This window comes from Antedon mediterranea, chromosome 2, assembly GCF_964355755.1.
Source record: "Antedon mediterranea chromosome 2, ecAntMedi1.1, whole genome shotgun sequence".
NCBI lineage: Eukaryota > Metazoa > Echinodermata > Crinoidea > Comatulida > Antedonidae > Antedon > Antedon mediterranea.
In genome coordinates this window covers 16,825,396-16,841,046 of record NC_092671.1, presented here as the reverse complement: position 1 = coordinate 16,841,046, position 15,651 = coordinate 16,825,396, and the positions used below count along the sequence as shown (strand labels likewise).

The 15,651-nt window shown below is 32.6% G+C and overlaps 1 protein-coding gene across 2 annotated transcripts in view; it reads left to right on the top strand.

The window, feature by feature from the left end:
• The window catches only part of LOC140040589 (carbamoyl-phosphate synthase [ammonia], mitochondrial-like), a 66,004-nt gene that overhangs the window by 18,293 nt on the left and 32,060 nt on the right, over window positions 1-15,651 (top strand). The window contains exons 1-19 of one of the 2 annotated variants that reach the window (XM_072086636.1): window positions 3,035-3,112; window positions 5,013-5,136; window positions 5,769-5,878; window positions 7,085-7,229; window positions 7,724-7,870; window positions 8,618-8,800; window positions 9,469-9,597; window positions 10,024-10,130; window positions 10,439-10,580; window positions 10,824-10,901; window positions 11,211-11,309; window positions 11,801-11,896; window positions 12,498-12,734; window positions 13,213-13,323; window positions 13,410-13,538; window positions 13,849-13,993; window positions 14,156-14,366; window positions 14,575-14,773; window positions 15,390-15,560. In XM_072086636.1, coding sequence (XP_071942737.1) covers window positions 5,017-5,136; window positions 5,769-5,878; window positions 7,085-7,229; window positions 7,724-7,870; window positions 8,618-8,800; window positions 9,469-9,597; window positions 10,024-10,130; window positions 10,439-10,580; window positions 10,824-10,901; window positions 11,211-11,309; window positions 11,801-11,896; window positions 12,498-12,734; window positions 13,213-13,323; window positions 13,410-13,538; window positions 13,849-13,993; window positions 14,156-14,366; window positions 14,575-14,773; window positions 15,390-15,560 — 2,559 coding nt within the window. In that variant the 5' untranslated portion in view covers window positions 3,035-3,112; window positions 5,013-5,016. Of the gene's footprint in view, window positions 1-3,034; window positions 3,113-5,012; window positions 5,137-5,768; window positions 5,879-7,084; window positions 7,230-7,723; window positions 7,871-8,617; window positions 8,801-9,468; window positions 9,598-10,023; window positions 10,131-10,438; window positions 10,581-10,823; window positions 10,902-11,210; window positions 11,310-11,800; window positions 11,897-12,497; window positions 12,735-13,212; window positions 13,324-13,409; window positions 13,539-13,848; window positions 13,994-14,155; window positions 14,367-14,574; window positions 14,774-15,389; window positions 15,561-15,651 lie in introns of those variants that run through there. The other variant, XM_072086637.1, reaches the window with a different exon arrangement.

Genomic DNA, 15,651 nt, shown 5'->3' with positions numbered 1-15,651 from the left:
GTGGCAACATCTTGTGATGACGTACGATGGTAGTGAAATGATATTATATTTAAATGCAGAAGAGCAAGACAGGTCTGATTGTTGTAGCGGTTCGATTCCAATAGTAAACACACCCGTTTCTATTGGAGGAGGCTACAGAAATAACGACGACGGACAGTTGTTTTATGGTTTTATAGACGAAATAAAGTTTTTTAACAAAACGTTGTCTAGTGACGAGATAAGTAAATTAAATAAATGTTAAACGAAATATTATTAGCTACACCCGATTCTATGAAGATGATTGTTTTTATATTACTTTAGGTTGAATCGGATATAAATTGAGTCTCATATTGTTGTCTCAGTTGTCCATATGCATCGCTAAACGGCACGTGATTTCCAAAACCTCCCGAATTGGTAGATTTTGGTGTGAGATCATTACTAACTTTTTCGATTACTTTTGTGTTTGTTCTAAACGTTGGAGGATAAATATGGGATTAACTTGAATAAAGAACAATGTTATTATAATTGCAATGAGCCTATATTTCAAATTCTTTATTCATCCCGCGAGGGGTAATCTCAACAAGGACTTCAAAGATACATAGTAATAATTAATTTTAAAATAAAAAAATCAAATCACATTTAAGCGTAACGTCTTAGACTAAATCTACAAAATTCATAATTCCTAATACTATCCTCCATGAGCAAATTTATTGGGAACTTTTGTTTAACAGTCTAATACTAGTTGCAACAAAAGAATTTAGTTTTCGTTTTTTCCTACCGAAGATCATGTGGTAGAAGTTCGAACTCATGAAATAGGGCATGTTCCGGTGTTTCAATATATATTTTCGTTTAGCTAAAATAAAAATGAAATATTTTTTTGCAATGAGCATCCTGTAATTTTTGAACATACATTTACAATTTTCACTAGCCCAGATCTCTCTTAGCTTTAAATTGTAGAACTAACATTATAAAAGGTAAATTCAAAGTAAAAGAAAATGTTAAAATGCTTTCCACAAATGAGTTATCAAACATTTTTAAAACACACTTATTTACTCTAAGTGTAGGCTATCGGTACTTTTCTATGCAATCAAGACATTACTTATTATTTATATAAGATAAATTATTTAGTTTTCATTAAGAAAATGTTACATTTATTTCATACATGTATTACCAGAAATTGAGAGTTAATTTTTTAAAGTTTTTTAATAAAGTGTATATAATAGTATCAATGACAGGTTGATAATAAAATAATAGTAGGCCTACTTAAAGACACAAAGGTAAAATGTATATAATATTGTTCCAAAAATATATAAGAGAGGCTTCTGTGTTAATATCATAAAACATTATTTAAATTGTCCCCCAAAAACATGAAAAATAAAGATTAATTAAATCCGACTTTGAATAGGCCATTTTGTAGATTTAATAAAGGCTAATCACTTCCAATTTTTGGTAATAGTGAATAATAACTATTATGTAGCCTTAAATGGCATATTCAACAACAGAATGTTTAAGAATTATTTTTTCAGGGGAACTTTAAAGAATGATTTGATAAAAGAAAGAAATTAAACGGAAAGTCTATTATATAGGCCTATAAAAAACACGTTGAGAATAATGGGTTTACAACGAAGATGAAACAGATCGGATATTTACCCCAAGAACTCGAAAATATTTCACTTCATTTCCCAGCATAATAATGGACTTAGGCCTATTTGCTGTTCAAATAACTACAGGTAACAAAAAAAACAGGATCAGAATAGCACATCAACTTGTTCCTTAACAACTTTAACTATTTTAAGCAGCTTGTTCAGGTAACTTTGGGTGTTAAAATTCACCTCCAAATAAACTCCTCCCTTATTTGCGTCACAGAGTCAAGTTACTTTTATCTATATAGGCCTCTAATGATGTCATTGACTAGGCCTAATATTGTTACGTCTTAGGTTGACGAAAAAAGCAGTAAATTATATTAATAAATAGGCTAATTGTAATAAATAGATATTTTGTTAATTAAAACAAAAACTCCTCATGTCTCGTACAATATGTTCAAAATTTGTTCATATATAGGCCTACTCTGATACCCATAACAATTAACATAATTGTCGTGTGTTTTGATGTTTCAAATAAGCCACAAATCAAACATCTGAATATGTTCGTAGTGAACAACCCACTTCCTAAGCCTACTTATATTTGTTCATAATGTTAATAGTAATCAAAGTGCAGTTAATATTTGAAATAAAGCTACAAAATGAATACCATAATTTTGATTTTGTTTGTTTGAATTTCGCGGTATTAAAAAAAACAAAATCACTGACGTCGCCGTCTATGGAACGCCATCGCTGCCTCCGGAAGCAAACTTTAATTCTATTCGGCTCTTTTACCATTACGTTCGGCTCTTTTAGCATTCGGCGCATTTCTATTCGGCCCATTTAATAGTCAATAGGGTGGGAAAATTGCAAGTTCTCTAACACATTAATCATGTCAATAAAATGATTAGTCATATTGAAATAGCCTTCAAATTCATTTAATTCAACCAACCAAACACTCTACATGCTGCATCTATATGTTTTGTAAACTTTTCATAGACTCATTTCCAGCCGTTGATTTTCTTCCGTTTGACCCCATGTAAAAGGTTAGAATTTAATTGCGCCGTATAAAAAAGGGCCAAATCAAAAAGAGCCGAACGTAATGCAGAACGAGCCGAATAAAAAAGGGCCGAATTAAAAAGAGCCGAACGTAATTGTAAATGGGCCGAATAAAAAAGAGCCGAATGCTGAAAGAGCCGAATGCTGAAAGAGCCGAACGTAATGGTAAATGGGCCAAATAGAAATGTGCCGAATGCTGAAAGAGCCGAACGTAATGGTAAATGGGCCGAATAGAAATGCGCCAAATGCTAAAAGAGCCGAACGTAATGGTAAAAGAGCCGAATAGAATTAAAGTTTGCTGCCGAAGGCAGCGATGGCGTTCCATAGCCGTCCGCGATGATGCAACTATTTACAAGGGCATGCGCATAACTTTGTTTCATGTGTGCGCACATGCATCATTCACGATCAAAACACACCGCAGACCGGTGGTACCCTTGAGAAAAAGTCTGTGTTTTGGTGTGTATTGTTTTGTATTTTACAACATAAGATATAAGGTGAGTATGGTGATATTAAGCCACACTTGGATTTCCCGACACTTTTAGACTTGATTGATGCCTATCATTTAGTTATTTTCGAGTTTATTGCGAATTTAGTAGCCTAGGCCTAGGTATACGGTAACGATGATGTACTACTACTACTACTACTACTACTAATAGACTAGTTAGAGGCCTAATGGTACTAGCCTACATAACATACATACAGTACAGATGGTACACAGCAGGCAGGTACAGTCGTGTAGGTAATTGCATGCAGGCTACTGCCCAGTTAGGAGGCATATTATTATATTACCTCCCTGATATAATAATGTGACAGTAAAGCTTTGATCTAAATAGGGCTTCAGTTTGGTCTGGGCCTAGCTAGGCTACACTGTCTAGTCGAGTGTATGTATTTATCTATGTTGCCATATGCTTTTTATATTCATTATTATTATTATGCTGTCCATTTTCATTATATTAAGAATAATGAATGTTATATAGTAGTTAGTACAGTGAGAGTAGCCTAGCTGTAGGTAGGCCCCTATTATATATTATATTTTTAATTATAATAATAATAGGCCTAAAGTTAACATATGTTTTATCATATAGGCCTACAATTCATAATACAATTTATTTTTATCTGTATTACCAGCACTGTAATTTACCATAGAAATAAATTGTTTATGCCTACAATGATGATGCCATATTGCCGGTTTATGTTTGAATTCCAAATTTAATTTTACCACCAAAAAAAAAGGCAATAAAAATACATAAATGATGCAATAATATTGAGTACCAAATGGTGAAAATTTATGAACATTCCTTCCTCGACTCTGATTGGCTACATAATTTCCCCCTCAGGCCTATTACGTCAATAGCAAATCAAATCATAGGAACTATGATTTTCTAATGACTGGAAACTAGCATTAATGTTTAATAATCATATTATTCTGCCACATTTTTTTCTTTGTTTCTTTCAATCATAACTTTATTTTTTGTGTCATCATCTGTTTCTAATGTGACTTCTGTAACATGAATGGAGTTAATATTAATACAAAATATTTCCATAAAGGTACAGAATTTCTCAATATTCTTTTTTTTATTAGATTCAAATCATAATTACCAAAGCATTACAACCATTTTGCAGTAGTAGTTCTTTTCAATTGAGTCAGTTCAGTCCCAGGTCAACAATTAAACGTTATTAACACACTAATTATTTGTTGTACAAATACTTAAAATCTAGATTAAAACCCATTGTTAATGTTAAATAGTTTACAGTTCACTAATGAAATATTTACAGTGAAAGGGCATTTGATAATGTGCATGAGTTGAGATTGATTAGTATTGTAGTATTGATTTCATCATGAAATCAACACATAACCATAACTTAAAATACTACTCTAGTAAGCTATGTCAATTACATAGTGTACATTTGAAATATCATTCTTTAACCAATATAAGTTGATATTAAGACAGCTGTTTATACTATACTAATAGTACACAGTTGTTTTTTAAGTTGATTTATTTACTTAATAAAAATAATATGCTTATTTATAATGATCCCTTCACCTTTAATATTATTGTCAACATATTAACATTGAGTTACTTTACATTAAAAAATAAAATATAGTGAAAAAAATAATGAAGATTCCAGCATTATATACTATGTCATAGTAGCTTACATTGATAAAGACTCACAAAATGATGAATTCCTATTAAATGTTTTATATAATTACTTCTAGGCAATGTTTAAATGTTGATGAATAATTTCCATTTGCCTTGCATGTATAAATAAAGATTTTGTATTTTATAATATAATAACAACAAAACGGGTATTTCTTTGATGCAATAAAGTCTGTATTAATTATTATATTATTAACTATTACTACATTGTTTCTTTTTGTTTTTCTACCAATAGGACTATGTCTTATATTATACGAACATCAGCACTCATAACACGAGACAAATTTCTTAAAAATGTCTTGAACAAAAAGTTGCGGTTTCTTTCAACGACTGTTGGTAGCGAGTCAAAGCTCCCAAAGGTAATTTACATACTGTAGTGAGATGTCAGAGGTGTGCGGACACACCTCTAAAAATAGCAAATTAGGCCTGATATTTTCAAAGTATAGGTGCAATTTATGACGACCTGCAGCTTTAGGATACTTTTGTTTCATATTTCAAAGTTATATTAAGTCCAATTTCCGGAGACCTACCAACTCCATTTTTCAAAATTGTCTTAGCTCAGCCCAACCATGGTGGGCTGGTCTTGCAGATTTATATATTTTGTATCATTTTGATACGTGCAATTTCCGGGAACCTAGCAGCTCTATTTTTTTTATTTGTCTTAGCTCAGCCCCAACTATTGTAGGGCTGGTCCTGGAGACTTCTCCAGACGGCAACCAGCCCACGCCTCTGGAAATGGTGGTCTAGAGAGTTATTATAATGAGTGTTAATGATCTTTAAGAATGGAGTGATATGATAGGATTTTAACCCAAGAGCCTAGAATTATTAGGCAACCATCATTGCCAACACCACACAACACAAATATAATAACATAATAATATTGTTATTACTCTATTGTCTGATTTATTTCTATTGATAATGTAAATAATATTCATGTCGGTTGAATAGTGAAATAATTGTTACAATTAGTTATTCAAATATTATTTTCTAGCCAACATCAGCTAACCTGATTCTGGAAGATGGTACCCGTTACCAAGGTTACTCATTTGGTAACCCAACATCTGCATCAGGTGAAATGGTATTCAACACTGGTCTAACTGGGTTAGTATGAATTTTATAGGAATTAAAGCAAAGAAAATTTACACAAAAGTACATTGCCCTAATACCAGCACCTTATTTACAGTGTAGTACCCAATAGTGCCTACTTGCTGTAAAACACACATCTGTTCATTGTAATGTACCAAACCATATTGATATTTCATTTTCCTATTTAATTAGTCAGAACATTATTATATTATTATTCATTAAACATAAGTTACAGAGTGACTGTTTTAAATTTTAAAATTAGTCTTATTATCAAATGTTTTCTATAGTTAGTATTATTTTTATTATTGTTTATTACAAATAAAAGAAAGTTTGTTATCTTGTATCTGCAATAATAAAATACAAGAATTAATTTAAATATATAATATTTTTGATACATATATTTAATACATATTTTTAATACATATATTATTATAAGGCTCTTACTCTTCTTTTCCCCCTTCTCCACCTCTTCGCATGTTTCTTTATTTAATACATATTTTTAATACATATATTATTATAAGGCTCTTACTCTTCTTTTCACCCTTCTCCACCTCTTCGCATGTTTCTTTATTTAATACATATTTTTAATACATATATTATTATAAGGCTCTTACTCTTCTTTTCCCCCTTCTCCACCTCTTCGCATGTTTCTTTATTTAATACATATTTTTAATACATATATTATTATAAGGCTCTTATTCTTCTTTTCCCCCTTCTCCACCTCTTCGCATGTTTCTTTATTTAATACATATTTTTAATACATATATTATTATAAGGCTCTTACTCTTCTTTTCCCCCTTCTCCACCTCTTCGCATGTTTCTTTATTTAATACATATTTTTAATACATATATTATTATAAGGCTCTTACTCTTCTTTTCCCCCTTCTCCACCTCTTCGCATGTTTCTTTATTTAATACATATTTTTAATACATATATTATTATAAGGCTCTTACTCTTCTTTTCACCCTTCTCCACCTCTTCGCATGTTTCTTTATTTAATACATATTTTTAATACATATATTATTATAAGGCTCTTACTCTTCTTTTCCCCCTTCTCCACCTCTTCGCATGTTTCTTTATTTAATACATATTTTTAATACATATATTATTATAAGGCTCTTATTCTTCTTTTCCCCCTTCTCCACCTCTGCGCATTATTTTTCTTTTTCTACATACTGTTTTAATATGGTTATTATCTATTATATATTTATTATCTCTAGATATCCTGAAGCACTGACTGACCCAAGCTACAGGGGTCAGATATTGACCTTGACCTATCCCCTTGTTGGTAACTATGGCGTACCGGACACAAGAGCAGTGGATGAGATGGGCCTTATGAAGTATGTAGAGTCGGAGAAGATACATGTAAGATAAATTTTACTCTAATTGATCAATAATCAATTTTCTTTTATTAACTGGATTGATAATAAAATGTTGTTCATATTCATTTATTTTGTTTTATTGCCTAATAAATGTTTATTGTTGGTTTGCTAGCTTACAATACGTGATAATCAAGATTTACTTTGTGCATACAAAATCAACTAAAATGTGTGCGAGACACAAGCTAAAATGTGACATGTTCTGTGCAATAAATAAATTGGTATCTTGGTATAGCTTTATCCATCATTGTACATTTAAACATGTTGTAATGTATTTATTCAATGCATGTAAGGAATACACTAGAAAATATGAATGTATCCAGTTTATTATGTATAAGACACATGTTACTTGATCGACCAATCACAGACGTGTTCAGAGTGGGTTACTTTCCTCCTGATTTCATCCTAATAACAGAATCATCCTTAATAGTTTGTTGCCCTAGGATTTCAAAGTTCTTATCTTATATTTTTTTTTTGTAGGTGACTGGTTTGCTAGTGCAAGATTACTCCTATGAACACAGTCATTGGAATTCTGTAAAATCATTGTCCCAGTGGCTTAATGAGGAAGGAATTCCAGCACTCTATGGAATTGATACCAGGATGCTAACAAAGAAAATAAGAGACAAGGTATAAGTTATTGTTAGCACTTTCATTGTAAAAATTCAACTTTTGTAGTCAAAGGCTAAAATATAAGTTACAATTATATGGATGGTTGCACGAAAAAGTAACAAAATAGTACTAAACAAGAAATATTTCTTACAAAAAACGCCACTCGACCTTTTGACATAACAATTTTAATTATTGTTCTTCATTAAATGATGCTCATTAATATTCTATTTAATAATTTAAGAAATAAATATTTATTATCAATTATTTTAACAATCAGTACTGAACATTTTGTTTAATGTAAATATAGTCTGAAATGTTGTCATTTGTTGACCCAGATGCCACAACATTTTGTAAAAAAAAAATTTCCCAGCTGCTGACAAATTTACTCACTAATCAAACAATTATTCCTCCTCTATACACACCATTCCCCAAAAATATTTACCATAGAAGAAGGATTGTTTTGATGAATGATAAATTGACAGCCAAAACGAACAAATTGTTTATTGAACAGGTCTTACACAGTTTGCATACATCTCATAGTCTCTCTTCTTCCAGACATGCTTAGGAGTTTAAGCATGCCCAATCTGAGTTTCCAAATACCCATTTTTTCAGCCGTAGTAAACTTAAGCTTCCACATTATAAGTTTCCTTAAATGCTTCCGTCCTCTTGAATATAACTGCCTAAAGGTGCGGCACGAATATTTTAAGCAAGCATTGCAAATTAATGTCTGTTTCTAATATAAAATACATTTTTTCTGATAAATAGGGAACAATTCTAGGTAAAATAGAGTTTGATGACCAACCTGTTGATTTTGTTGATCCAAATAAACGCAACTTAGCAGCAGAGGTTTCCACAAAAGAAGTGAGAGTTTATGGCAAAGGCAATCCACATAAAGTTATTGCCATTGATTGTGGCGTTAAACACAACATAATAAGAAGTCTTGTAAAGGTTGGTACAGTGTATTATAATTGTTTTTTTCTTTATCAATCATTTTAGTAAATGCAGTTAAACATACAGTAAATATGGATTAGGCTATTGATCTGGTCAATCATCCATGTAATTTTAAAGTTTTTTGTATGCAGGGTCCCTGTCCATGGATTTTGATTTTCTATTGGCATGATTAACCATGCTGATAATCAATTTTTGGTGTAGTGAACATCGGCACAATCAACTGGCGTAAATTTCATAATTTTCCTATATCTATATATAAATTTATGTATGGACAAAATTTGGTAAATCATGCGTTACTTCTAGAATGTTTAATTGATCGTATATAAAGTTGGTTCATACTTTCGGTACTGATTTTAACCACCTGATGTAACCCTGTTTACTAATTAAATTAAGTTAGATAATTTAGGTTCAAGGATTTGCCCCAAATAGGGGTGTTTTCTGTTCGTAGTATACACTGTCTAATGGATGTCCATCTTGAAAAATGTCCGCACACAATAATATGAGAATGCTTTGCATTTACCTATTTCCTTCTACGATAATTGTTTTTAATAGCTGAAAACCGGTTGAACAGCTAGAGTACAGCATCATAATGTTGAAGACTTTTTCTCTTAAAAAATACTGTTTTGATAGATTTAATAAATTGATAAATAAAATTGATTTTACAGAGGGGCGCTGAAGTACACCTTGTACCTTGGAATTATGATGTAAGCAAAGAAATGTATGATGGATTATTTATATCAAATGGCCCAGGTGATCCAACGCTCATGCAGGAAGCTGTCAACCATCTGCAAAAGGTGAGATAACTGGCCTAAAATTTAGAGATATGCACTATTTATTATATATTGTGCAAGATTGTTCTTTAAAGAAAACAGTGAGAATCTGGATAAGTGTAGATAAATGTCTATTGAATGCTTACTTTAGGTGAAAGCTTACCATAAGTAAAATTATGAGGCAAGAGTATTACACGTATTCTTTCTTATTCTTTCATAGTCTTTATGTGTGAGTCATATGTTCGTTTGAAAGTGTTGAGTGTTGGGCTTGAAACAATGTGATAAGATAATGAATGAATGGAATAGGTTATTTAAAGTTAACACAAACTGAAAGATACTTTAAAAAGATAATAGGTTACAGTTGCCTTATTAGGGGTATTGAGAAACTGATTAGTGAAGAACTAAAATAAATTAATTGTAAAGTCTCTCATCTATTTGTCTGTTCTGTAGGTTATCGAAAGTGATGTCCAGAAGCCCTTATTTGGAATCTGCATGGGAAACCAGTTGACTGGGCTAGCAGCTGGGGCAACAGCTTTCAAGCTTCCACTTGGAAACAGGTATATCAGCTTTAGTAATAGCACTGATGACGCCGCTTTATATTTACGACTCCTATTGTGTCATTAGTCATCATCTGGATCTAGAATCTCGGGGGCTTTATATTTGCAACATATAAGTAGTCTACTTTATGCGACAAAAAAATGTGATGTGCTCATATATGGACATGATGATGTCATATCACTACCATATTTGAGTATATCACTACCATATTTGGGCACATCACACTTTTTTTGCCAAACTAGTTTGATAGTGTAGACAGAGCTTAATGTACCTAATTTTCCTAACAAACTCTTTGTTTTTGTTGCAGAGGTCACAACCAGCCAGTAATTAACATGTTAAATGGGCAAGCTTTTATAACGTCTCAAAACCATGGTTTTGCTATCGATGCTGACACACTACCCAGTGGATGGAAACCAGTTTTTGTGAATGCCAACGACAGGTCAAATGAGGTCAGGTTACTTCAATAATAGAATAATAGTACTAATCAACAATGTAATTTTAGTTTAATGTATGTAAATATTTTTGTTTTTTATCACAAGTATATATATTGTTACCTATCTCCAAGTACTCTCACTCGCACTGAGAAAAGGGTTAGCGCTACACGAAAGCTGTTCTGGCTGTTTTACTTTGTTGTTTTGATGTAGCTTTTTGGTTATTTTATCAATCTTGATCTCCAATTCTTCCTAAAACAGGGTATAATGCATGAAACGAAACCAATATTCACAGCGCAGTTTCACCCAGAGCATAAAGGGGGACCAACAGACACAGAGGTAAGGTTTGACTGCAATTTGGTGGTTGTAATCTTATTGAATTGGATGTTTAATTTAAAAGGTTGAATAATAAGATCTTAATTTCATGACAAGATGCTTACATAATTTTGGAGATTGTGGAATGTTTGCTTTATTAAGTTTTTAGAAATAATGTTATTTTATAGACTGTAGTAAAATTACACACAAAACACTGTATGTAACAGCTTCTATAGATCTTAGTGGGTCTTACTACTGAATTGTTGAGATGCTAGAATTTTAAGATAGGTGTGCAACACAATTTCTTTTCAATTTTTTTTTGTTTTTCTGCAGTTTTTATTTGATACATTTATGGACATGGTTAAGACTGGTAAATCTGACCTCACAACATCAATGAGCTCAATGACTGTGCAGAAGCCAGAAAGACCAAAGGTACATAAATATAATTTTAATTCAATAAATGTTTGCATCAATACCCCATTTATGCTCAAAAGTCTGACGATTTATTTACTTACTTTTATCATTGATTAGCCTATTATGATTTAAGGTAATGTTATCGTTGATTAGCCTATTATGATTTAAGGCAAATTTATCATTGATTAGCCTATTATGATTTAAGGCAAATTGATCATTGATTAGCCTATTATGATTTAAGGTAATTTTATCATTGATTAGCCTATTATGATTTATAGCAATATATCATTGATTAGCCTATTATACTGTAATTTAAGGCAAAGTTATCGTTGATAAGCCTATTATGATTTAAGGCAAATTTATCATAGATTAGCCTATTATAATTTAAGGCAATGTTATCATTGATTAGCCTATTATGATTTAAGGCAATGTTGTCATTGATTAGCCTATTATAATTTTAAACAATGTTATCATTGATTAGCCTACTGTATTATTTATTAACTTTTTAGATTTCTAAAGTGCTTGTATTGGGATCTGGTGGTTTATCTATAGGTCAAGCTGGTGAGTTTGACTACTCAGGATCTCAAGCAATTAAAGCATTAAAGGTATACAATAGGCATTATAATATATAATATTGTCAGGGTATTAAAATATGTTGTTCTATTTATTTGATTACCTAAGGGTTGTATTCTGTAGAGATATTCAATGTACTATGCATTAGCATATGTATTTCCAACAGTCTGTTTTAGCTTATGTATTTCCAGGTGTCTTGAATTTTGTGTTTAAATACAAGAATACCTAATACCATACAGTACATACAATATTCATTTTGACCCGTCATTTAACATTAACTTTAACTTTAACATACATAACATGTAAATAAACCCCTTAATATATATCAATATTGAATTTTGTGTATGAACCATATCACTAAGGGGTTACTGTCTCATTCCATCTCTCCAGCTATCTGTCTCATAATTTCCTAAAATATAATTCGCAGGCCTTATATCTTTACAAGAGAACATTTTTTCTTTAAGAAATGCCCTTATGGCTGAGCAATGAATGAATGAACTGGCATTTAATGTATTTTGAAACCTGAAGTCTATGTGTGATTGTTATTGTATATGTATTTTTGTATAGTTTAGTATATAAAGAGTTTTTTTATTAGGTTATATTTTTACATTTTTACAATAACATTGATTTTAGGAAGAAAATGTGAAGACGATCTTAATGAATCCAAACATTGCATCAGTGCAAACAAATGAGTATGGTGAGAAACAAGCAGATAAAGTTTACTTTGTCCCTGTGACACCAGACTTTGTAGAGGATGTGATCAAACGAGAAAAGCCTGACGGAATCCTGCTATCCATGGGAGGACAGACTGCACTCAACTGTGGAGTGGAGCTTCACAAGAAGGGAATTCTAAAACAATATGATGTTAAGGTAAATACATCCCTCACATAAAATGGAAGAATGTGCTGCATTTTGCGCCATATCCAGTTGCTAATTCATAGCATACTGGCGGTTGGTCGCCACCATACAACCGAGCATAGATAAGATAAGAGATTGGGTATATGGTTCAACCCAGTTGATTGAAGGCGAAGGACCAGCTAGAAGGACAGTCTAAGTGTGGATCCTGACCAGTTGCTGCATGTGTGTCCATCCCCAGGGCGATGTATCTGCAGGAAATGATGTCCATAGAAAGAGAGTAACAAACAGGCTTTCGTGCACGACCCCAAACTGGTCCGTACTGTTGTGCATGTTTTTCTCTGTTCAGAAAGAAATGAAGTCTGTTGACTCAGTCCATCTTGGCATACATTTGTATGCTGTTGCCATTTCTTTCAATGGATAAGATCATTACTGGAAACATACGTTTAAACTTTTCAATATAAGTCTGATCTTTTATTCTGTTCTTTCACAGGTTCTTGGTACATCGGTCGAGTCCATTATGGCAACAGAAGATCGTCAAACATTTAATGATAAATTGAACGAGATTGGAGAGAAGATAGCTCCAAGCTTAGCAGTTGAAACGGTTTGTGTTTTATCATAATAAAATTTCTCTCTTTTAAATCTTATTTGCTTCATCTTAAATAACATGTTTCTATGCTTCTATTCCAGCTCGAGGATGCCTTAAATGCAGCAGATAAGATTGGTTACCCAGTAATGGTAAGAGCAGCATATGCTCTGGGAGGATTAGGCTCAGGCCTAGCCCCTGACAGACCACAGCTTACTAAAATAGTGACACAGGTAAGGTGCTATATTGCTTACCATTTCATTTTAAGCTTTCCTTATGAATATTCATTTATTCTTGTGAATATTGATTGAATATTTAGTATTTTCATTTCCTGCATGTTCCATTCCACCATTATTCAATTCAATTAAATTCTCACCAGATACATCATATCATCATGCTGACACTACTAAAGAACCTATTTATATTAGTATTAATTGCTCTTAATTTTACTTGTAATCTTTCACAAATTTAGTAGATAACTATGCTTCATTTTCCATCCGCTTTTCTATATATATACATCGTAATCAATTCATCACATTTTAGGCACTTGCATTGTCTAGTCAAGTTCTCATTGAGCAATCTCTACTTGGCTGGAAAGAGGTCGAATATGAGGTCGTCAGAGACAGTGCAGATAACTGCGTGACAATTTGTAACATGGAGAACTTTGACCCTCTTGGTATTCATACAGGTAAGAAAAAGATGCAAGTGTAGCTATTGCGCTCCAAACAACAGACATTGACACAAAATGTCTGTATTTCCCTGAAATGTCTTCCATGATTTCTTCATGTGTTATCCATCTAAATAAACCACAGGCTGGCAACATATTCATCTGTTTTCTTTCTATGATTAGGTGATTCGATTGTAGTAGCTCCCAGTCAGACTCTATCGAATGAAGAGTACCATCTTTTGCGTGAGACGGCCATTAAAACCGTCCGCCATCTTGGAATCGTTGGAGAGTGCAACATCCAGTATGCCTTGCATCCCAAATCACTGGAATACTGTATCATCGAGGTAAATGCTAGACTTTCCCGAAGCTCAGCCCTGGCGTCAAAGGCAACTGGGTAAGAATTTAGAGATGATGGATTTGGTTATGATAGCATATGTTCTTCTTCGTCTTGGCCGTGAGGTTGCATGATTCATATGGGTATATGCAATATATGGTATTTTAATATTTATTTATTTGTTTTATTTTTATATATGCTAATGTAGTTTTACATTGTCTATGTAATTATGATTTATATTTTTATGTTTTATTTTTCTTTTGCTTAGTTATCCACTTGCATTCATAGCAGCCAAGCTAGCCCTTGGTATCCCACTTCCTGAGATCAGGAATGCTACCACTGAGTCTACCACAGCATGCTTTGAGCCTAGCCTGGACTACATCGTCACTAAGATTCCACGCTGGGATCTTGATAGGTTCCAAGGAACTTCAAAACAGATTGGTAGTTCCATGAAAAGTGTTGGCGAGGTGAACATAAATAAATTAAATTGCAGTAGACTGGTTATTCGTTTATAAATTGAAATAGCATTTCTCCAATATAAATTGAAGCACTCATCGTGACCTCATTATTCATAGAATCTGGGTCAGTTCATGAATTTTCCTGGAGTGTTTTAAAACTATTTCCTCATGTCTAGTATTTGTCCATTGATTCAATTTCACAAAGCAATATCCGTTATACTGTATGGGTACTACGAATGTGTATATTTTACGCGTATATTTGCCAGGATTTTCAAAACTGGTATTAACATACATTACTGACATTCATTATTAGAAGGGCAAGAGTTCAAGGTTCACTCGCTCCATGGTTCTGGTGGTAAAACGAGTCTTCTCGGATAAGGACTAAAAACCGTAGGTCAAGTGTACACATCTGGTTCAGCCGCTGTCACAAACTCATCATAATTATATACACTGGACCCTCTGGGAGAACAGTTTTTGACTGAAGAGGCTACCCAGTATAAAGAATAAATAATAATAATATGAGATTTTTATACAGGTTTCTATAGTAGAAGTTTAGTGATAACTATACTAACTTAGGTTGTGGCCATTGGTTATAATAGTGATTTCTTTTACTACTACTGCCTAGGTTATGGCCATTGGTCGAACATTTGAAGAAAGCTTACAGAAAGCTTTGCGAATGGTACATCCCTCAATCGATGGATTCTCTCCAAAGTTTCCAAATGGAAAAGAGTTAACAACTGAACTGGAAGAGGCCATTAAAGTGCCATCGAATACCAGAATACATGCCATTGCACAGGTAATCAACACTTGCTTTTATGATCGCTTCCTATTGATTTGCCTAAAAATCATGTCAGTACTATCGCACAGACCTTATAGTATTTATACTT